This window comes from Grus americana, chromosome 1 (assembly GCF_028858705.1).
Source record: "Grus americana isolate bGruAme1 chromosome 1, bGruAme1.mat, whole genome shotgun sequence".
Taxonomy (NCBI): Eukaryota; Metazoa; Chordata; class Aves; order Gruiformes; family Gruidae; genus Grus; species Grus americana.
In genome coordinates, this window is record NC_072852.1 from 148392001 (window position 1) to 148415039 (window position 23039).

Genomic DNA, 23039 nt, shown 5'->3' on the forward strand with positions numbered 1-23039 from the left:
TCCTGCATCTCACCAAAACCATCAGACCCTGCTTTTGCTCCCTTTCCCTTGCAGCGCATCTTTAATCCCTGTAAACAAAGCAAAGTCACTTCAGCCAGAGGAGATGAATGCTCCTACTAGCCATAGCCTGGGCTGGAGTTTAAAACTCTACAGGCAGAGGACGAAAGAGAACCTGAATCTCCCAATTCCTGGACAAGAGCTCTCTAATCAGCTGTGAATTATTGCATACTCTTTCAGAAGGTGGATTTCAAATTTGTAGCTTAAGCATAAAGTCCTTCCTCCTGCAATTTTATCTGCGTAGGTAAAGATTCAACTAAAATTGATTTTGGATGAAAACAGAAACATAGAGCATAAATCAAGCCATCGAGCCAGGGAACGGAAATAGTGCCATTTGAGTCAGATGTGCAATTGCACAGCTCAAATTATAAATGCTGAGTGCTCAAATTAAAGTTCGCAGTGAAGAGCTCCCAAGCAATGCATATACTGAATGTTTTCACACAAAACACATGCTCCGCTATTTTAGAATTACACATGGATTTAAAAAAAATCCCTGTCTGATTAAAAAGTAAGAAAAAAAGACAAATGAAAATATAATTTTGCTTCAAATCATTTTCTGAGGAAAAAATATTTCTGAGTTATCGGGGAAAGGTTTCCTAGTCAGAAGAAGGGTCTCCGTAAAGATATATATGCAAATAGCCATACTGGATGCTGCATTTAGGTGCCAATATGACTCTGCTGGAGTTTCACCATTGATTTCAATTGGGGCCAAAGTGCCATCTCTTCTGGAAGTGTCTAACACTCAAGAAACCAAGTGAGTGGACTAACACTAATTTACACATGTGAGCATCAGCCATTTGAAAATTGGCTTAAAATGCAGAGGTATCACTAAAATTCACAGTAGTTAAAGAATTCAGCAACAAACATATTTATTTCTAAGGCACCCAGTATTCAGCACTTATGAAGCCATTCAGGCTATGATATTCTTGGTGTTTCTTAAGTGCTCTTCAAGCTGTATCCAAGAATCCCTTGGCATCTTTGAGGTCTGACTACAAGTGAAGATGTGTTCTCACACAGTTACTCAGGAAAGCTTTTAGGCATTGTTAGCATGCCAATATTGTTGATTACTCCAGGAATAACAAAATCTGTTTCTACACTGGTGGTCCCATCTTGTGTTTTCAATTGAAGAGATGAACTAGGAAGAAAAACATGCAATGGTCACTAGAAAGATACACATGAAGAGACACATACAAAATGCACCTACTCCTTCCTCTTTCTGATATGTTGCTATTTAAAATACACTTAGATGGGATGGGTCACTTAAATTATTATGGAAAGGAATTTGTGTACAAGAAAGAAGTCTCATGAGAATAAACAGAACAATCTGGAAGTGCTTTACTTTCCACTTTGACTTTAAGGTGTGATTTAATTCCTTCCCACTGTGTCCTTCCCAAATGAAATGTGGGATAAAAGATATGCTGGTGGGAGTTGTTCCCTAAGTATTCAGCCTCTTTGCTAGAAGAAACTCAAATACTTGCTGCAGAGCAAATCAATTTAATATACGTTCTTTGCCACTTTTTCTTTCTCCTTCCAAATGCTGTCTTTTTCTATTGCTCCTTCATTAGTAGGTTTTTTTCCTACTGCCCACAATACAGTTTGTGTTCCTTGGCTGTCATCTAAAATGCAATAGCAAACAATAACATAATCAATTTTAATAGGGAAAGAAGGAAAAACAACTTCTACAGTTAAATTACATGGCCTTTCCCTTAGCTCAGGAAATCAAATCTCATCAAACCGAATGTGCTCCTTTGGTTGTGGATCTAATTTTCCAGTAACAATTACAATTTATCAAAGGCTGATGTTCATTTAAATACCAAAACAACTTCATACTAACGGTCAAATCATTTGTAAAGGTTTATTTGTATTTGCAAAGGGTTAGTTGCCAAGCTAGATTGTCTGTATCGCTTGTAGTTTGGAATCTGTGCATCTGTATTAGTATTTATGAGCCACCAGGACAGAGTTAGACAAGGAGACCGAGTCAGTAATTTAAGTATAGCTCCAATCCCTTTATCTCTCTTTAGGAACTCAAAGTATAATTTTTACTGAGGTTCTTACTCAAACCCAAACATAAAGAATGACAGGTATACTTTATGCTTTTATTGACCATTTAATAGGTATTCTATAAGCCATCTAAAAGAAATGGAATATGCTCAACCTGGTCCCAGAGGAGCTGTTCTGCAAAGGCAGAATACTGAACCCTTTCCCTTTACACCATGAGACTGCGCTGCAGTGATGTCTCTCCTGCAGAATCCGCCCCCCCCCAGACCCACTGAGGTAGCTGAGGCCCCAACCTTCCTCCTTGAATGTAATGTGATCCATTTCAGAAATCAAATCTGGCTGAGAACTCATGTGTTTGAGTCTGCACTAGTGTCACACATTCTCATTACCCAAGAATATCCACACACTCACATGCCAACAAAATATAGCACCCTGTGCAGTTACAGAAATGCAGCACATTTACTACACTTTGTGCCCCAGGAGTATTTTACCCCTATCTTTTTCTTAGATTAAGTTTTTGCTACCCTGAAATGGCAATCCGTTTTAAAATCATCGTGACTTCAGAATCCCCTTTGTCAACTGATGCTTGTGCCTATCCCACTTCCTATAAAGTGTTTCATCTTCTAAACTGTTAGCTTTCCTGTGCTCACCAGAAACCTTTTAATTTGGGTAGAATAATTTCAGAGTGCTGCATTAGCCACATATGAGTCACACTATTTTTTTGCTATCTCAGTCATTAGGGAAACTTTTTATTGCTTTGAAGTCCATTTCTGCAATCCTACATCCATTATTCCAGTAAGTACATTATTCAAGAGTGGCTTACATTTCCAAAATTTATCGGAAAAGAAGAGGCAGCTTTCTCTTTCTAACCACGTTTCTTCTTTTTGCTCTGCTATCTTCAGCAGAGTTTCTTATTAGGAGCAGGCTGTACAAAAAAGACCACCTGGACAGAAGTACCACAGGTCTGTTTGACTGTGGATTAGCACCTAGCAAACCATCCCTCAATTTAAGGCACAATTAATTTTAGGCGTGATCATTTCTAACCATAAACTTCATACCAAAAGTGAACAAATGCAACTTTTGCCAGCACACCAGAAACAGAAATTCTGCTGGTCAGTCTGTGGTCAACAGATGAGCGCAACACACAAAAGCCTCAAGGAAGGAGGCTATAAGAGAAAAGCTAAATTAATTCTTTGCATCTTTGCATGGGATCTTGGAGACGTTCCCAGACAAGAACCTTTACTGATGGGGTACAAGTGAAGACAACTGTCTCACAGTGAAGTGTTAGTAAGAGACGTGAAATGAAATGCATAAAATGAGTCACTATTCATCATCAGGATCAGATGGGATTCACCCAAGAGATTTTTATCAGCTGAAGGATGAAGATGCTGAACTATGAACTGTGATGTGCAACACACTCATCAAAATGGTCTCCATATCAAAGAAATAAGGATGGCAAGTCTGATACCAATCTTTGAAAAGGCCGTGGAGATAATCCAACAAACTATAAACCACCAAGTCCAATTTCTGTACTCTTGAAAATTGCAGGAAATGACAGCAATGACCAGAACTTGTGCACACACAGGTGAGACTGAGGAGTAACCTGTGTGTGTGAGTAAAAGGACAGATGATGCAGTCTTCCAGGGTACATGCTAAGTTTCCCAGTGAGAAAAAATCATTCAGGACTGTAAAACAAAAAGTGGCAAGAAGGTGCTCCAGGAGATTTTCATAATATTAAATGACTGAATTAAATGGTAGTGAAAGCAACTATTTGATAAATGCAAAGTAAAATACTGCAGTGAAGGTGGGGTGGAAAGGGAAGGAATCCTTCCCTTTTGCAGTGTTGGGTGCTACCTATGTATTCCTGCTGAGGAAGTCATCGAGGACAGTTCTATTATAGTGTCAGGTTCACGGCTCAAAAGAGCAAACAACATGGAAAAGAGAAATAAATAGGACTCATAAAGGCGTATAAATCTGTGGGACACACAGCTTTAGGACTGGATGCAAGTTTGGTCCCTCCGTCTCAAAAAGGATACAGCAGAAATAGAAAAGAAAGAGAAGGGTAAGGAGGATGGCAGAATGAGGATGCCACAGAAGGGGACATGACCTTAGAGACAAACAACTGAGGTACGACATGGCAAGAGATGCACAGAATGATGAGCAAGGAACTGAGTGGAGAAGGACGTACTGGTTTGCACAGCACGGTTCTTGAACTGCAGAACTTGCTGCACACCAAAAACATAAATGGGTTCATAGAGCACTTAAGTTGAGCTCAAGGAAGAAAATTTCATCATGGCTGGGAATCACAACAATGAGCATTCAACCTTCGACTCAGGAAGTACCTAAATGGCAGATGGCCAGAAGCCAAGTGTACACTAGATGCTTCTGCTAGCAGTCATGGACAAGACGCTGAGCTCAATGAACATCACCCCATGTTTCTGTGTACAGTTATGGATGTTTACAGCCACAGCTACTCACACAAGCTTCTTTTGTTTAGACCACTGACTCCTATCAGGAAAACTTAATTTCACTTCAATAAGCTATCACTCTCTCAAGTATTTTACACCCTTGCATCGATCCATATCTCCTATTCTCTCTAGCAGGTTTAAAAGGGACCCAGAAACAGCCACTTGGGCCTTTTCCACTCTGCAGACCACAGACATGGTTTCACCCTCCCAATCTATCACAAGCGGTCTTCAACCCCACAGAACCAAACCTCTTTCTCTGACAGGAACCGAGAACTACGATTTCTGTACAGGTCAGCAAGATGGGGGAAAGCAAAGCTGGCCTGTTCTCTATATCCTCAGCTCCTCTGTAAACTGAAATGTCTTCTCAAAGACCAAGCGTTCAAGTCAGCTGACAAAGTTCATCTTTCCACCTATTTATACAGAATCCATATGAGTTATGAGGAACTTTCTTCTCCCACAGAGTCTTCATCTCTAAACTACTCCACTTATTTATACAGAATCCATATGAGTTATGAGGCACTGCCTTCTCCCATGGAGTCTTCCTCTCTAAACTACTGAGCTTTCACATTATTTGACTGAAGATATTCAATTTCTTCTCTCCATGCACCACAAGTAAGGGTGGAAAGCTCTTGTTCATGTCCATGCTTTCCCAAGTTCTCCAGCTAGCCCTCCTGCACACCTACTCAGATTACTTGCTCAGCAATTTGCAACCCTTCGATCTTCTTCCTAAATCTTACAGTTGAAGTCCTTGCTGCAGTTGTTAGCAAATTCTAAATTGGCCCAAATGTCCAAGGACTCCTGTGTTTCCTTGAGTCCACTGGCCGTGGCAGGAAGCTCACTGACATCCTCTTCGATCTGCTTTACTCTTTGAGCTGCGTATCTTGCAAGCGGACCTCTCACTGTGATCTAGTCATCTGGCGAGTATCTGCTCTATCAACAAGGCTTTCAGATTGCACCTCACATGGCTGCAGACACTGTTTTTTTCCCAAAGTTATCATTTTTTAACATCCGTATATGTCTGTGAAGCCTTTAGACCTCTTGCGTCTTGGTTTCTTTCCCACCAATAATGTGAATGAAAGAACACACCTATTGCGTGGCCTATATTCAGAACGCTAGCTTTCAATTTATATTCTTTTAGAAACTGAATCCCATCTCTTATACCAGCATGGCTAACTAGAAAACCAAGGTTTTCTGGGCTAGGTGATTTGGGACGAGTACTGACACTAGAATCAGACAGCAGAAGCAGTGTCTGCTCTCAGGATTTTCCAAGACCTTCTTTTCTCAGCACCTACCACAGAAAGCTCTTCCCCCGGGCCATGCCTTCAGCACTCCTTCACACTATGCCTGATGTGCCGGGGACTTGCTGTCCCTCAAGAAGCACTTACATGAGACAAGTTGGTGAAAGCTAGGGCCATGAAGATGATGAGAGGGCTGGAGCGCCTCTCCTATGAGGACAGGCTGAGAGAGTTGGGGTTCTTCAGCCTGGAGAAGAGAAGGCTCCAGGGAGACCTTATAGCAGCCTTCCAGTACCTGAAGGGGCCTACAGGAAAGCTGGAGAGGGGCTGTTTATGAGGGAGTGTAGTGACAGGACAAGGGGTAATGGGTTTAAGCTGAAGGAGGGTCGATTTAGATGAGATGTTAGAAAGAAATTCTTTACTGTGAGGGTGGTGAGGCACTGGAACAGGTTGCCCAGAGAGGTTGTGGATGCCCCCTCCCTGGAAGTGTTCAAGGCCAGGTTGGATGGGGCTTTGGGCAACCTGGTCTAGTGGAGGGTGTCCCTGCCCATGGCAGGGGGGTTGGAACTAGATGATCTTTGAGGTCCCTTCCAGCCCAAACCATTCTGTGATTCTATGAAAGGGATCACTGCCCTCAACAGGGATGATCTCCCATCCCCGACCTCCAGCCACACACCCCTGCAGCTCACCGTGCTCCAGCTCTGCCGACAGCCCCATCAGCAAAGCGGGCGGTTCTCAGCTCAACCGGATCCCGGCAGACGCACGCAGACGTACACCGCCCTGCAGGTGTACCACCACCCTCCCCTCACCTGCCACGGCTGCTGACGGCAGCACGCACAGCCGTGGCGTCTCTCTTCCCCCCTGCCCCTCCCAGGGACGCCATCCTCCACCCCCCGCCCCATCCCGGGCGGCACCGCTACCCGCGCGCGGGGCCGGGGGCACAAACCCACCGCAGCCGCGCGCCGCCGAGCTCCCCCTGCCGGCCCTGACGGCCGCCGCGCCCCCGCCCGGCCCCACGGGAGCGCGCGGAGCCTGGCGGTGTCAGCCGATCCCCCGCGCCCGCCCCGCCCCCGCCGGAGGGCTCGGGCCAATCCCGCTACGCGAGGCGGGGGCGCGGGCCGGGCCGAGGCTCCCCGCCGCGCGGCCAATCGCGTGCGCGCCTCCTCGTCGCCCTGGCGCCGAGCCGGAACGCCCCGGCGCCTTACGGCCGCGCCGTAAAGCGGAGCCGGCGCGACAGCGCGCGCGAGGCGTTACGGCAGCGGGGAGCGGCGGGGCCGGGCCGAGCCGGAGCGGGCGGCGGCGGGCGGGGGCGGATGCCCGGGGGCGGGGGGAGCCCGGCGCCCGGCACGCAGGTGGGAGCGGAGGCGGGCGAGGCGGGCGGCGCGGCGGGCGTCGGGCCGGCGGGCGGCAGGATGAGCCTGTCGCCGAAGGAGCTGTCGAGCCTCCTGAGCATCGTGTCGGAGGAGGCGGGCGGCAGCACCTTCGAGGGCCTCTCCAGCGCCTTCCACCACTACTTCGGCAAGGCCGAGCACTTCCGCCTGGGCTCCGTCCTCGTCCTTCTGCTGCAGCAGCCCGACCTGCTGCCCAGCCCCGCGCAGCGCCTCACCGCCCTCTACCTCCTCTGGGAGATGTACCGCACCGAGCCCCTCGCCGCCAACCCCTTCGCCGCCGTCTTCGCCCACCTCCTCAACCCCGCGCCCGAGCGCGGCGGCGACGAGGGGGAGCGCACGCCGCTCTCAGGTGCGTCCCGCTGCCGCCGAAGGGCGGGGGGGAGGCGGGGGGGGCGGCGCAGAGGAGGCCTCCCCGCGGCTCCCGGTGGGGGAGGACCCGGCGGAGGCACCGCTCGGCAGCGCGGCTTCGTTACCGCTGCCCGATCTCGGTGGATTTGCACATAACGGCTTTGGAAAAGGCGGTGGGGATTTTTCATGGCGAGCGGCTCTAGGCTGGATGTCAGATAGGTGACCTGGTTGGACCGTAACACGGGAGTTTTGGGAGAAAGCCCTTACCAAAACCTGGAGGTAATAGGAGGCTTTTGACAGCTTTAAAGCTGTGAGAGAAATCCATGAAACGCTTTTTCTCACTAAAGTAAATGCAAGCGTGACAGCAATGGGTAAATCAGGTTCTAAAAAAAAATAAAAGTTACCTTTATAATTTACAGTATGAATAGCAATGTCTGGTCATATTTAATAGCTCACTAGTTGTCTAAATTAGAAAGCACGTAAAGAAACCACTAAGACTGACTGAACGTCAAATGTTGCATGTTGAGATGCGTGCTACTGATCAGTATAACGCTGTATTTTACATCACTGTAGGAACTGAGTTGGTAGCAGTTTTGTATGTACTCGCAAAAACTCTTCAGTTGGGCTGATCTTGCCATAAATAATACATCAGTTTGCATTTTATTTTTGCTGTTCTATGTGAAACACAGGAAAACTATTAATGCTACTGCCTTACAAATCAAGGATTGTTTTTCATTGTCTCTACAGGCTTCTTACCCCCCATAACTCCTCCAGAAAAATTCTTTCTTTCTCAACTGATGTTGGCCCCCCCTAGAGAACTGTTCAAGAAGACTCCTCGGCAGATTGCTTCGATGGACGTGGGGAACATGGCCCAGTCGGTGGATATAAGTGGGCTTCAGCTGGCATTAGCAGGTAAGGAAGAATTCCAGCTGTGGTTCAATTATGAATGGAAATGCTATTTGGAATTTGACTCTGAGTTACTTGAGAAACACTCTTGTTTGTCCTAAATATGAAAACAATTGAACTATGCTTTAGGGTCTTCAAGCCCATGTTCAAGCATATAGAGAGAATTCAAGCAGAGATTATGTCTTAACTGTTTTATCCTACTTAACAAGCAGCTTTTTAAGCATATATGTCACTGCCTTAAACATGAGAACGTTTTGCAAGTATAGGAAGATTTTCCACCTAAAGCTTTCGTGTTTTTTTGCTATAGGTTTATCCCTTTTTCATTTTTTTGCAGTATTTCTAGTATGAGAGAACACAGCATAACTGTCACGCTGTCACGTACCGGTACTTCAGCTGCACCTGGCAAATTGACTACTACAATTATATCTTCAGTTTTATAAAATGAAGTCAGATCTTACAGCATTAGCTCGAGTGGGAAGGTGGCCTACTTTTACTGGGTTGAAAAGAAAAGCAATGTGATGCTTATCCTTTGACAGCAGAAAAGGAGCAGGAACATGATTGTTCTGATCACGTTGACTGATGAGTCACATCTGGAGCTAATCTGAAATAGAAAATATTGTTTGGAACAAGGAGCCAGTTTTGAGAGCAAAAAACAGTGTTTTTTTCCTAGGCACATGCAAATGGACCTACTCGCTTGAAAACTGACCATCCCACTTTATCCATACAGTGTGTTTTACTGCTCAGAGGTCAGGCACTAACTAGGCTTCTCCATCCCGCAGTTGTATCTTGATATCATAGGTTTTTCTGTAGAATCTGTCATCTACTTGTTCAGTGTACAAACGTCCTCTGGTGTCCTCCTCAGCTACTATTTCCAGAGTGTGGAATCTTTTGAAAATGCAAATTGCATACCCTAACATACCTTCAAGGGGGAAACAAACCCTTCTGGTTCTTCTTCTGTTCATCTTGTCAGTTTTTTCTAGAATGCTTTTGTGAATTCAGATTTTGTGAAACTTCAGGTAAATTGTGATTTTTAGCATAAGGCATATGTGATACCTTAAAGAAGCCTAGATTTTTTTTTTATTTGTTTTTATTTGTTTTCCCCTTGGTACTATGTTTGCTTTTGGAAACATTTTGTTCTCATAAAAAATGAAACGTAGAGAACCTCAAAACTAGTTGTATGGATGGGTACTCTACGCCATGCATTTTAATTTGTCCTTTTTTAAAATAGAAGATGCTGATGGCTTAAAGTACAGTACAAAGTCATTAATGGGGCTTTGCAAAATTAAGCCCTTTAAGATGTGCTTGTATCATCATTTACGTAATACAGTAAACATGCATAATTAATTGCTTACAAGCAGTTGTAGGAGTTAGGTAACAAAAGCTGCATCTGAAAAAGCTTCATGCTGTCTTTCTCAGGCTTCTTGCTGTAGCTCCCCAGAATAAATGTCTGCTTTGCACATACTTGCACCTGTGTGGTGGGTTTTCTAGTTTAGATTTTTCTTTTTTTTTTTTTAGGGTTTCCTCCCTCCCCCAAAAAAAAGTAGAATGTTGGAATAGAGCATCTTGGGAATGAGTTGCTTTGTTCTCTTCTCCTTTTGGTCTGCAGAATGTTCACTCAAGCGTCGGTTTCTCCCTGTAATTTGGTTTGGTTGATCTGGTGTTAACATATCAAAAATGTCACTTTCTCCTGGTTGCAGGGATGGAGTTTCTGCCACAGTGCTTGTAACTGTCTGCTAACCTTTATTTGATCTAAAAGTAATTGACCTATATTAAAGTTAAGTTTGTAATACATCATAGAGCTTTCCTTTAAGAATCAAAGTTTCTTTTTACCTGTAAAAAGAAAAAAAAAAAAACATAGCTCCATATAGGAACCTAAGAGATTGTTTCCAGATTATTTTTTAAATTTAAATGTCTGAGTTCAAGGTGCTATATTCTTTCATGTTAAATCAGTGTTCTAATTCTTGCTTCTGCTTACCTGAAACTGTTGATCCAGCCCTAATTCTTGAAGCAGTGAGGGTGAGCTTTTGAGCTTCAATGCGTATAACTAAGGGCTCATGGAGGCTTCTAAAACCAGTGAATTGAAAGACTGTATCTTAAACTCTTATATTTCTAATTAAGCATCATTGTTCATTTGAGATTATGAGGATACCAACAAATCAGTGACCTACTTTACCGACTGATGGATTTAAGTTCTAGGCTATAAATGAAAAGACTGAACAAAGACACCTAACTTTTTTTTTCCCTAGAACTTTATTTGTTAAATCAACCCTTCTGTACAGTGGCTAAATGAAATTACTCGCAAGCCAGAGTTTGAAACAGTTTATAAAGTAGAAGACCTGTTTTATAAACCAGCTCATTTGGACTTTGACTTTAAAATTTTTTTTAATAATTGAAAAGTATGCTAGTTCTTGCCTTTAACAGAAAAACATACCCTGCTGTGCTGCTGCACTGAGCATATATGCAAATATTTGCATGATCTGAAATAATTGGATAGAGGACAGAAAGCCAAAAAAGAAATTAGCGATGGGCGCTGCTCTGTTTTGATGATCCTTTTGTCACTCAGTTTCAGCATCTCTCATGGACTTGGTTGGAGTTGGGAAGGGTCACGTGGCTGCATGAGAAGGAGCAAGCACGCTTTGCTTAGAAGTGGTGGGGACAGTGTGACAGCACTAAATTAGTCAGGAAAAGGAGTGGTGTTTACTTGCACGTGGAACTCTTTCAAAGGATTCCTTGTGTGGTACCAACAGTTTTGGATGTCAGATTACTTTAGGCTTAATCTGCTGCTTAATGTTCGCTGGGGAGGGAAGGAGTGTAAGGTGGTGTTCTGTAGTGGTTTTTCTCTGTTGGGGTTTATTTGGGGTTTTTTTTTTTTTTTTGGCAAAGCAATGGAAAACATCTCTCAAAAATAATACAGAGAATATAGAAGATCAGACATTAAATTTTCAGATACAGAAGAGCGATAGATTGTGACAGAAGAACCACTAAAAATCTGACAATGCAAGTATTGAGCCCCATAGTTTATTCTTGGCCAGTTTCTTCAAGTCGTCAGTTGTAATACTAAATTTAATATTTTTTTTTATGTAACTTGTTTATGTTCTGTAATTTGGCCTTTAAAGGCACACTTTCATCTCCTGTCAGATTTGCTTTGATGACGATGTATGTAGAATCACGTAACAATTAAACTCCCATCTTTTTCCACACAAGCGCTTGCTGTAGCTTGACAGCGAATGCAAAAGCAGCTTATGCAGTGCTGCTGAAATGTGTTGGATAAATCTGAATAGCTGACTTCAGGTCTAGTATGACCATTATTGTTGTGGAGTCTGTAAATGCATCTGTATAGATTTTTCACTTCCCTGCTCTGAGAAGAAGTGATTGCAAAACTAGATAAGCACGTGAACTCTTTCAGAAGTACCACGTGAATCTACTAATGTGCTTTTAGATGCAGATTACATCAGCTATTTACCTTTTCTAAAGTCAAGACTATGTTTCAGATTCATTTCTGTTTCTTCTCTGTCATTGCTGCATGCGTCTGTCCCTTGCCTGTCAGCTGGCACTCTGAGTACTAGCCGCCTGACACCAGTATTAAATTTCATGTTGATGGTATCTTTTTCTTTTTTTTAGCTAGCTCTTCTCTAAAGCTGATTGTTTCTCACTACTTTTAGTATTCCAGGCATGTCTGTTTCAATTTTATGCTTTAATATTATTCTTTCAGAACGTCAGTCTGAGTTGCCAACACAGAGCAAGGCCAGCTTCCCCAGCATTCTCAGTGATCCTGACCCAGATTCTTCCAACTCCGGTTTTGACAGCTCGGTTGCCTCCCAGATCACGGAAGCCTTAGTGAGTGGACCAAAACCTCCTATAGAAAGTATGTGCATTTTCACATCTTTGTTTCTGTTAACTCATGGCATGCTATGTTGTTATACTTCTCCAGATGAAATGTAATTCAGAAGTATTTTTGAGGTATGAAATGGGAAGGAAGATGAACAAAACAGTACAAAACTGTGTCAGGCTGTCTCCAGATCAGACTCCATGGTGTTCACATTTCCAGGCTTTTAAAAATCTGGAGTCTGTCTTCAAGCTGTGACCCGTGTCACCTGTTGGCTAAAACACTGGGGCTGATGCCCCTCAGATCTTTGTCCCCTACACTAAGATCTGCATTGACTGCTAACACCTTCCAAGGAAGCAGTTACTGTGGAAGGAAAAAAGCCAATGGTAGAATCAATAACTTAGCAATATGAATCAAGAGGAAAAACAGACTGATGTAACATCATCACCAAAAATCAGGAATAATGTTTGTCTGAGAGGCAAATAAGATCATAATGTTCTCAGTGTTATAATAGCTTAAAGAAATGGGGGCTTCGGGGTTTTTCTTTTTGTACTGATAAAAAAAATGAATAGCTGAAGCTTAAAAAACATTTCACATTGTTGCCTTTTTAGGTCACTTTCGACCAGAGTTTATTCGACCACCACCTCCGCTCCATATATGTGAGGATGAATTGGCATGGTTAAATCCAATAGAGCCGGATCACACAATTCAGTGGGATAAGTCAATGTGTGTTAAGAACAGCACTGGAGTTGAGATAAAAAGAATCATGGCAAAAGCTTTTAAAAGTCCTTTGACTTCCCCACAGCAAACACAGGTAACTATCTAAAATGATTTTCTAACAAGCTATTAACATGTATTTTAGAAAGCTTGGATCACTTTAATTGTGACCAGCAGGTTGAGGGAGGTGATCCTGCCCCTCTACTCCACTCTTGTGAGACCCCACCTGGAGTACTGTGTCCAGCTCTGGGGGCCCCAGTACAGGAGAGACATGGAGCTGTTGGAGCGAGTCCAGAGGAGGGCCATGAAGCTGATCAGAGGGCTGGAGCACCTCTCCTGTGAGGACAGGCTGAGAGAGTTGGGGTTGTTCAGCCTGGAGAAGAGAAGGCTCCGGGGAGATCTAATTGCGGCCTTCCAGTACCTCAAGGGGCCTACAGGAAAGCGGGAGAGGGACTGTTTATGAGGGAGTGTAGTGACAGGACAAGGGGTAATGGGTTTAAGCTGAAGGAGGGTCGATTTAGATTAGATATTAGGAAGAAATTCTTCACTGTGAGGGTGGTGAGGCACTGGAACAGGTTGCCCAGAGAAGCTGTGGATGCCCCCTCCCTGGACGTGCTCAAGGCCAGGTTGGATGGGGCTTTGGGCAACCTGGTCTAGTGGAGGGTGTCCCTGCCCATGGCAGGGGGGTTGGAACTAGGTGATCTTTAAGGTCCCTTCCAACCCAAACCATTCTATGATTCTATGAATTGATCTGTGTTTAGATACAGGAAACTCCAAGTATTTTAAATTGTAAAAACCCAAGAGTTTTGACTTGGGCTTGTATGAATAAGGAAGAAATCTTTAAACTTCCTAGCACTGACTGGACATAGTTACAGTTGATCAATAAGTGGCACCAATATTTTTCTGCATGGAAAAATCTTCTTAAAGCTGTTTGTGATTCTGTGGAACCTTTTGATAAGTAATTATTTCAGAAATGCCAACACCAGGGGTGTTTTTCCTTCAATTTGATAGTATTACCCCTTATTTCAGTGGTCTTTTTTGATAATCATTATGCTAGCACTATAAAATAGCCTTTATTCATAGAATTTTTGCAACAACAGTGAACTTGAAATTGAGGTTTATTTCTGCTGGACAGGAAACTAAATAAGGCTGAAATTTTCATATTTTTTCCCCCTCCCTCCCTTGCCACCCCTTGATGAAAGACTACTAAATGCCTTATTAAAGGTTTTATGGGCACAGCTGCCTTTACGTATAATTCTTAAAGTATACCTCTAGTGTCTTTCAGTAGATATGTCTAAATCTAAAGGGTTAGTCATCATTCTCCTGTAGCTTAGATGTGTTACAGCAGTTTCTTCAAGCAGTAATGTGAATAGTTAAAAAAAAAAGACTCAGGATGTTTTTCTTTTCTTTACAGCTCCTTGGAGAACTGGAGAAAGACCCCAAGCTTGTTTACCATATTGGTCTCACTCCTGCCAAATTGCCAGACCTGGTTGAAAACAATCCTTTAGTAGCTATAGAAATGTTGCTGAAACTGATGCAGTCTAGTCAGATAACAGAGTATTTTTCGGTCTTGGTCAACATGGACATGTCCTTACATTCAATGGAAGTCGTAAATCGGTGAGTACTATCTCAAGTCTAAGAAGGTTTCCTTGAGTGTGTAAAATAAATAACTGAACAGTGTTTAAGTGATTGAGAGGCTGGCCACAGGGCTGTATTTGGATACATGCCAAAGACTACCAAAAGTAACAGGAATTGAAGAAATGACTAGTCAGATTTCAGTGAAGGGAAAGAGTATTAAACTGTCATTCCCTGCACAATTTCTCTATGCTGTTTGTGTGGTTTTGGTTTTTTTTTTTCACTCACTGTTATTATTAAGACTTAAAGTTAGTGTGCTCTGATTAATCCTGCAGAGGAAGAGAGCATTATGAATTTGTAGCTTTCCATGACTACTGGACTGTTTCTTTTATAAAGGCTTTACTTGCTTTTCATGTAGTTCCTTATTAGTGGTGCCTGTAGTTAAAGAAAAAACCCTCTTATTTTAGTCCAGATGAAGGTTGTAAAGTTGGTAATAAAGAATTGAACCTCTCAAACATCTTCAGTGCTAAGTTCAGAGAAAGCTGCCAACTTTTATGTTCTTTTTTATAGCAGTGCTATTTTAAAATATTACTGTAATGTTAACAGCTTCCTACTAGTGGCAGCAAAACTGCTTAACAGGAGAAAACCCAAAAATTTCCCAGCAGGAAGTTGTGATGGTGGAGAAATATATATATCTTTTTGTATTAATTATTTATGATTTTAGATAATTAAATATTTTTCTTTATTAAAATTAATATAAATTATATTAATAATTTTAACTTACCATATTTTACCATATTAGGTATAGTAAAAAGCACATTTCTTTCTCAGGTGCTATGCTAGTTAATCTTTCAGTCCCTGCTCCAAGAATGGAGAGGTTTATTCACAGAAAACACTGTGTTCCTCTTTAATATCAGCAAAATGTTTCTACTTTGAAAAGAATGGGGAAGTACCTATTGTGTTGTGGGTAACTTCAACTGGAGTTGGTAATTACTAGAAAATAATTTTATCAAGCTGTTTGATATGTTCAGCTCAAAACAGTGCTTAAAAGGGTTATCACTTAAGGGTGTCTGTCACTGTAATCCAGCTGAGGTGGCAGTTGTGTTTTATTAGGACATCTGGGAATGTTACTTTTGATCCTTCTTGAAGTATGCTTGCGTGGAAGATAGAAGCCTAGAGTGGGACAAAGGGCATTTATTGTGAGAATCCTCCACAAAAAGTTAACGTTACACAGCTAATCTGCTTAAACATAACTTGCATTCTTGATGGGACTCAAGTGAACAAAAGGTCGCATCATTAAATAGCCATCCTGCTTTACGTTCATGCCCTATCTTCATTGGGAATAACTTCTGCGTAGAGGTATAACCCATTTTCTTAACAGACTTCTAGCTCCTTCAATGCAAAAACTTCTCAGGCAGCTAATCCCCACAAACTACAAAAGTACATCTCTCCCGCTTGCTTTCTTCCATTTCTCGGCCATTGCTGAATGTGAACTACCAAGTCTGCCTTGGTCAGCAGTCTCTTTGCAGCAGAGTTGAACTGTGCCTTAAATATTGTTTGAGGAAAGAAGTGTTTCTGAAATGAATCCCTCCCTACTGGTGCAGACTGACAGCAGTTACTGCCCTGAAGTTGGGCAAATGATGACAACAGGGAGGAACAGTGGTAAGAAAAGAGCTTTAACTCCTGTCCGGGATAGCTACGCCACCAGTCAGGCATGCTGCTTCTCCCACAGCCTAACTACCACAGGAGCAACTTTTCTCAAACTGCAAAATGACAGTCTCGGTGCAAACAGGGAGACACTGATTTTTAAGTGAAATGAGACAAAAACTTGAAACTGAAATGTCTAAAACATGCACCATTTAGCCTATTGCCCTCCCTTTCACCACTTGAGATACGACTGATCGGAGTTACTTTGGTCAAATTCTGTTGTAAGTTTATGGCAGTTGTACATGTAGTGTATGTTGTTATCTTGAGAGCTGTATTGCTTTTTCAGTTAAGAACCAGTGGCAGCTCAAATGCTTTAGTAATCAGTATTGTTAAACCACAAATAGATGTGCTGTGCTGTTAACCCTTAAAAATACACTAATACCATTCTTTGATGCAATAGTTCTCCAATTCTTTTGTAGTAAGAAGCTTCTGAGATTATTGTGCATCATTAATCTCTAGTTAACATTTCCATCTAGTCAGGGTCTCTTGTATTTAAGCTCCAGATATTCATAGTGTTTCGGTTCCTATGACTAAAATTTGGATCTGAAGGAACAAAGGAAAATGATCTTTTTGCAGTAACAGAGTTATTCTAGTTGTATACCTAAGGAAGGAGTTCAGCATCTGGATTCAGTACCTGAAATTCAAATATGAATAAGCAAAATTGTATTGCAGTGTTTATTGCAGAAGAATATTGGTACTCAGACAGCTTGAGAACTTCATCATAAATTGCAAACTAGTATCATCGACTCATTTGTTTAATATACAGCAACTGTTTGTAGGTGTGTCAAGTATACTAGAAACCAATCTAACTCAGCTTCTGTACTGTGTCAAAGTTAGTTTTGGACTTTTAATGAAGAAATTTAAGTGATTAGAAATATGTCTGTGGAAGCTGTCAGAAATCAGCTCTGTATGACATGACTGGGAATAAACTAATAATCACAGGTCTAACTCATCTGTTTTGCAATGGAATCACTAGATTTATGGCTTCATAAACCACTGGATGTTTTTCATTTGAACAGGCTTACTACTGCAGTTGATCTCCCGCCTGAATTTATTCATCTTTATATCTCCAATTGTATCTCCACCTGTGAACAGATTAAAGACAAATATATGCAGGTGAGTATTTTAGTAAATTGATTAGGAAAAGGGTCCCATATATATTGCTCTGTGTAGTATGTGCTGAGACTTTATAAGGCTGATAGCAGTCTTACTGCTTCTTTATTTAAAAGGCTTTTTTTTTTTTTCCCCTAACACACTATGCAGTTCTTTACAGTGTTTAACTGATGTTTCTTCACCTTTTTACAAGACTTCACAGATAATTACTGTTCCCTGTTTTGCTGTAAACATAATACACTTTTCCCTGGCAAAACTGCAGTTTTACATGACTCGGGTCCTTACATGCAAAAGGTTTATCTGACACTCAGTGTGCCTTTTCTTCACCCCCAGCGTTAGTTGTTTGCCTTCTGCTTAGTTTTAAGCTTCAAGTTTCTTTTCTGCTCAACTGTGTTCACCACTTCCAGACCTTTGAGGCGATGTAACAAAACTCACGTGGAAGTCTTGCCCTTCAGTCATGACCTACAACAGCTTGCATATCTCCTCAAAGACCTAAAAAACTTCTGTTTTCTGTCTTCTTAACACCATACTCTCCACTTCCGAAGCCTGTCCTACTTCCTCAGTACCAGCATATGAGTTGCAGCCACTTCAAGGATCTTTACCCCCTGGGGAGGTCTCCACACCTTTGGCATGCAAGGTTGTTTACATGCTGTGTGAGGTACCTCCTTCTAGCCTAAACCTATCTGTTGGTTTCACCAAGTGCCTGGTAGAACTTGTTTTCTTGGATACGTCATTGGTGAAAAACTGTTCCATGTTCGGTTTACCCAAGGCTTTGTGAATCTTGACCAAGTCCTGCCTCAGATTTTCCCTCTCAGTAGTGAAGGATTGCAACCTCTTTAGTCTCTTGCAACAAGGCAGCTATTCCTTCCCCTTAAGCTTCTTCTGGTGTCCTTCTCTAGCTCCATTATATCCTTACGCTGCAGAGACAAAAATTGTGTGCAGTACGCAGGATATGGGTGCAATGTGATTTTTAGATAGCAGCAAAAACCCCTCTGTCTTGTTCTCAGTACCCTTCCAGATGATGGCTAACCATTTGTTATCTTTTGGTGGCTGCTGATGCTTCTCTGCTTTGGGACTCTGCCGGATACACATGGGTGGCTTGATCTGGGACCTGCTGAATAGCTGTGTCTATTACATTTGGTAGCAGAACAGGAAAATAGCAGCAGAGCTGGGAGTGGGACACTCAGAGGGGCTGCTGAGGGCACACAGCAGCCGTGTGTCAGGCACACGGGACAAAAAAGTTCAGAGGGTCAGGGAACCCATACTGATCACCAAGTAGCATGCAAAGGTTGTGAGATCTAACGCTAATAATGTGTACGAGGCCTCACAGCAACTGAGACACAAAATGTTTTGTTTGAAAAGCATGGTACAAAAATACTCCCACTGTAAGTAAAAGAGCCATGATCCTCGAGATTGGGAGTCAGCCAGCATCTTGCATTTGTACTTCTGTTCTGAGTTTCATGTTCCTCAATTACTGAAGTTACTCTTGTAACTAATTTGTGTTGCAGAGAAACATGATGCCTTTTGATTGCAGTGAAGGAAATAACTTGTTCAGTTTCTGAATTCTCTTGGTAGCAAATTTTGCAGTAGTAAGCTCAGTTCCTACAAAAATAGTTGATAGCTTATTTTCAGTGTAAAATAATCTGAAATACTTTGGACACTTTATCAAGTCCCCTCAGTTCTGTCTGATAAACATCCTTTATGTATGTAGTTGCTTTTAGAGAAATGTTTGGGTTCAGCTCTTTCTCACAATGTGAACTATGAGGCCACTTTGATGATACAGTAAGAGCTGCTTTTGTCCTTGAGGAAGGATGTGTTCTGTATAAAGCAGATGGTTAGTGACTGGATCTGTGCGTAACGAATTGTAGGTGCCAGTTCCTAGGTCTCCACTAACCCCCAGCGTGCTCTGCAGGGTGTTAACTGAGCAGCCCTTAGATTCCATCTTTTCACTGGATCGGGAGGGAAATCACAGCTCACAGACCTGAGCTGTGAGGCATGTTCTTGGATTAGGTGTCCCTGGTACTGTCTTCCCTTCCCAGACAGAGGAAGAGGGTCATGTGCTAATTCAGCAATAGAGTGCTTCCCACGAAGCATGTTCGGGATCAGTTCTGTTGCTGTCGCTTCCCATCTGGAGTGCCTTAATCATGTGGTGGCTGGGGAATTTTGAGGTGTGAAGCTTGTTCATTTTTTCTTTGTGGTGTTATTGTAGAAAATAAGACTAAGCAAGATCCTAGCGATGACATCATCTTTAGCTATGATCCCTTCTCTCTGACTTTATTTGGAGCTGACGTAATAAAGAAATTAAGTATGGTGCATAGGTAGATCTGGTGCTTCATTTGTGCATGGGATTAATCTTGAGAAAGCTCCTGTATCCAGAAGTACAGTACTAGAAAGCAGAGGAGTCCATTTTTTAAATACCATAATAGGATGGAAGATGGAAGAGTAGGGGCAACACATACAGAGCTTGGGAACAAGATTACTGCTGAAGCTAAATGTCAACAGTCCTTTAACTGACTTGGTTGCAAGTATTTGGACTAAAAAAAACTTATCTCTTGTGTTTCAGAACCGCCTGGTACGTCTTGTTTGTGTCTTTCTTCAGTCTTTAATCAGAAACAAAATTATTAATGTACAGGACTTGTTTATAGAAGTGCAAGCATTCTGTATCGAGTTCAGTCGGATACGAGAAGCAGCTGGCCTTTTCAGATTGCTGAAGACACTAGACACTGGGGAAAATCCATCGGAGACAAAAACATCAAAGTAAAACCACTGTGTCACTGGCAAAAAAACCCCCAACCAAACCTGCCAGCATTCTGTACCAATTATTTGTATATTTTAAACTTAAATCACTGGATTAATGATGTAATGCATTATAAATAGCATTTTATGCATTTAAACAATAAATAATGTTTTTTCTGATACACATGCTTGAGTTTGTGAAACATGCTATTTCTCACGATGGGTTAAACAACTCTGTATGTCATATGCGTATCCTGAACCACAGGCTCTCGTTCCAGCGAGAATGTAAATGACGCTTGCCATTGCAGAGCAAATTTAAGTATTAACGGGACACTCACTGTGTTTGTGTCCAAAACTGTCTGTCAATAACTACAGTCAACTTGTATGAAGGTATGTAACTTCACTTCTTGTTTGCCCTTTCTTTACTGTGTACGACCCTCTGGAAGCTGGATACAACTTCTAACAATGAATGCTGTTTTCAGTAAGGGAAAAGCTAGAAGAAGCTAAAGGCTTATCTTTAGATGGCAGAAATGGAGTATTGGGTGCTGTAGGCTTAGAGCAGTACTCTTTCTTTCTAAGATCACTGAATTTTTCCAGAATACTGGTCTCATACCATCAGTAGTGGAAGTACTGCACTTCTTTATTTCATGCTTGTAAGAATGTTTCACTGAGGAAAGATGGTCCCATTTCTTCCACAGAAATCCAAGTCATGAGCCTCTTCTCACTTCAAAACTTGCACAGGCAGTTGCTCTGTAGCTACCTGTGGTGGGTTGACCTTGGCTGAGGGCCAGGTGCCCACCAAAGCTGCTCTATCACTCCCCCTCCTTAACTGGACAGGGGAGAAAAAGGTATAACGAAACGCTTGTGGGTCAAGATAAGGACAGGGAGAGATCACCAATTACCATCACGGGCAAAACAGACTCGATTTAGAAAAATTAATCTAATTTATTACCAAACAAATCAGAGTAGAGCAATGAGAAATAAAACCAAGTCTTAAACCACCTCCCCCCACCCCTCCCTTCTTCCTGGGCTCAACTTCACTCCTGGTTTTCAATCTCCTCCCTGGCAGCAGCACAGGGGGACGGGGAATGGGGGTTATGGTCAGTTCATCACACAGTGTCTCTGCTGCTCCTTCCTCCTCAAGGGGAGGACTCCTCTACTCTTCCCCTGTTCCAGCATGGGGTCCCTCTCACAGGCTGCAGTCCTTCATGAACTGCTCCAGTGTGGGTCTCTCCCATGGGGTGCAGACCTTCAGGAGCAAACTGCTCCAGCGTGGGGTCCCCCACGGGGTCACAAGTCCTGCCAGCAAACCTGCCCTGGCGTGGGCTCCTCTCTCCATGGGTCCACAGGTCCTGCCAGGAGCTTGCTCCAGCGTGGGCTTCCTAAGGGGCCACAGCCTCCTTCAGGTGCCTCCACCTGCTCCAGCGTGGGGTCCTCCATGGGCTGCAGATGGAATCTCTACACCCCCTCCTCCTTCCTCCATGGGCTGCAGGTGGAATCTCTACACCCCCTCATCCTTCCTCCATGGGCTGCAGGGGGACAGCCTGCTTCACCATGGCCTTCACCAGGGGCTGCAGGGGGATCTCTGCTCTGGCACCTGGAGCACCTCCTGCCCCTCCATCTGCACTGACCTTGGTGTCTGCAGCGTTTCTTACATCTTCTCACTCCTCTCTCCAGCTGCAAAAGCTCTCCCTAAGTTGTTTTTATTTTCCATCTTAAATATGGTATCACAGAGGCGCTGATGGGCTCAGCCTTGGCCAGCGACGGATCCATCTTGGAGCCGGCTGGCATTGGCTCTATCAGACACAGGGGAAACTTCTGGCAGCTTCTCACAGAAGCCACCCCTGTAGCCCCCCCCCCCCCAACCTTGCCACACAAACCCAATACACTACCAACATTAAGCAGCCTCTTCCTTCTAATGCATATAGTCAGGGTTCCATTCAGGGGGTAGATGCCAGGTGTTGGGGGAACTGGGAAAGGAGTCCGCTGAACTATTATTTTAAGCTGATAGTGGAATAGCTACTGTTATTTAAACTCTGGGACTGAAAAGGAAGATAACTTGAAAAGCTAGCTAGTTCTAATTTAATGCTGCTTGATAAATGAAAGCTGTTTTAAATCTGCATCTGCTTCTCAAATTTTTATGAAGCATAAGATCAATAACGCAAGGTCAAGACTGTCTTTTGGTTTTTTTTTCTTGCCAAGTAATTTAAGTTGCTAAATTGCTTGGATTGAAAATCCCATCGATCTCTCATCTCCTGCAGCATAATCTTTTGGTAAGGAGTCATGTGAGAAGTGCTCTGTGGTCATGAGGGGTTAGACTTGTATAGCTGCCCAGAGTTAAGATGTATTAGGCCAACTGAAGTAGCATTTATTTAAGGTCTGTTCCAGTTCTAGGCATTCTTTCTAAAACCCAAGACATTTGCTGTAAATCAGTGTGAGCAGCAACAGTTCACTGAGCTTGTGCTCAAAACTCATACCTTAATGCTTTACACCTACCAAAGTTGAAGTACAATTTGACTGTCTTCTATGTAGTAGTACCCCTCTTCAAAAACATGGTTAAAAAAATCCATTTCATATAGATTTTAGGCTTTTGTTTGGAACTTAGTACTGCAGCTTATGAGAAATAGGTTCCCATCAGAAAACTGATTACTGCTGCTTCAAGGCATTGCAATCTACCTTATGATCTACAGCATTACTTTAAAATAATTTAAGCCTTGCAAAAAAAAAAAAAAAGAAAAAGGTTGCTACTATGATAGTACAGCAAAAGCCTTAGCTATTCTGCTGCCTCCTCATAGTATTTGCTTGAGTTGTACTGGCATACGTAAATCCCAAATCCCTGGACTTGTCCTGTAGCTATAAAAATCATCAAGAAAGTTTTATGATTTTATCATAGGTAGTTCTTATAATATATTGATTTCAGATCCCTTTGCACTGATGAAAACATTCAAACTTGTTACTGAAT

The 23039-nt window shown here is 42.7% G+C and overlaps 1 protein-coding gene across 1 annotated transcript; it reads left to right on the plus strand.

Annotated features, from left to right (window-relative positions):
- Nucleotides 1–7041: 7041 nt before the first annotated feature.
- Nucleotides 7042–20261, plus strand: CNOT11 (CCR4-NOT transcription complex subunit 11). The gene is made up of 7 exons (XM_054812917.1): nt 7042–7498; nt 8245–8409; nt 12116–12268; nt 12841–13043; nt 14361–14563; nt 17248–17344; nt 19905–20261. The coding sequence occupies exons 1-7, from the start codon at nt 7072–7074 to the stop codon at nt 20100–20102; spliced, it is 1446 nt and encodes a 481-aa protein (XP_054668892.1). The 5' UTR covers nt 7042–7071; the 3' UTR covers nt 20103–20261.
- Nucleotides 20262–23039: the final 2778 nt, after the last annotated feature.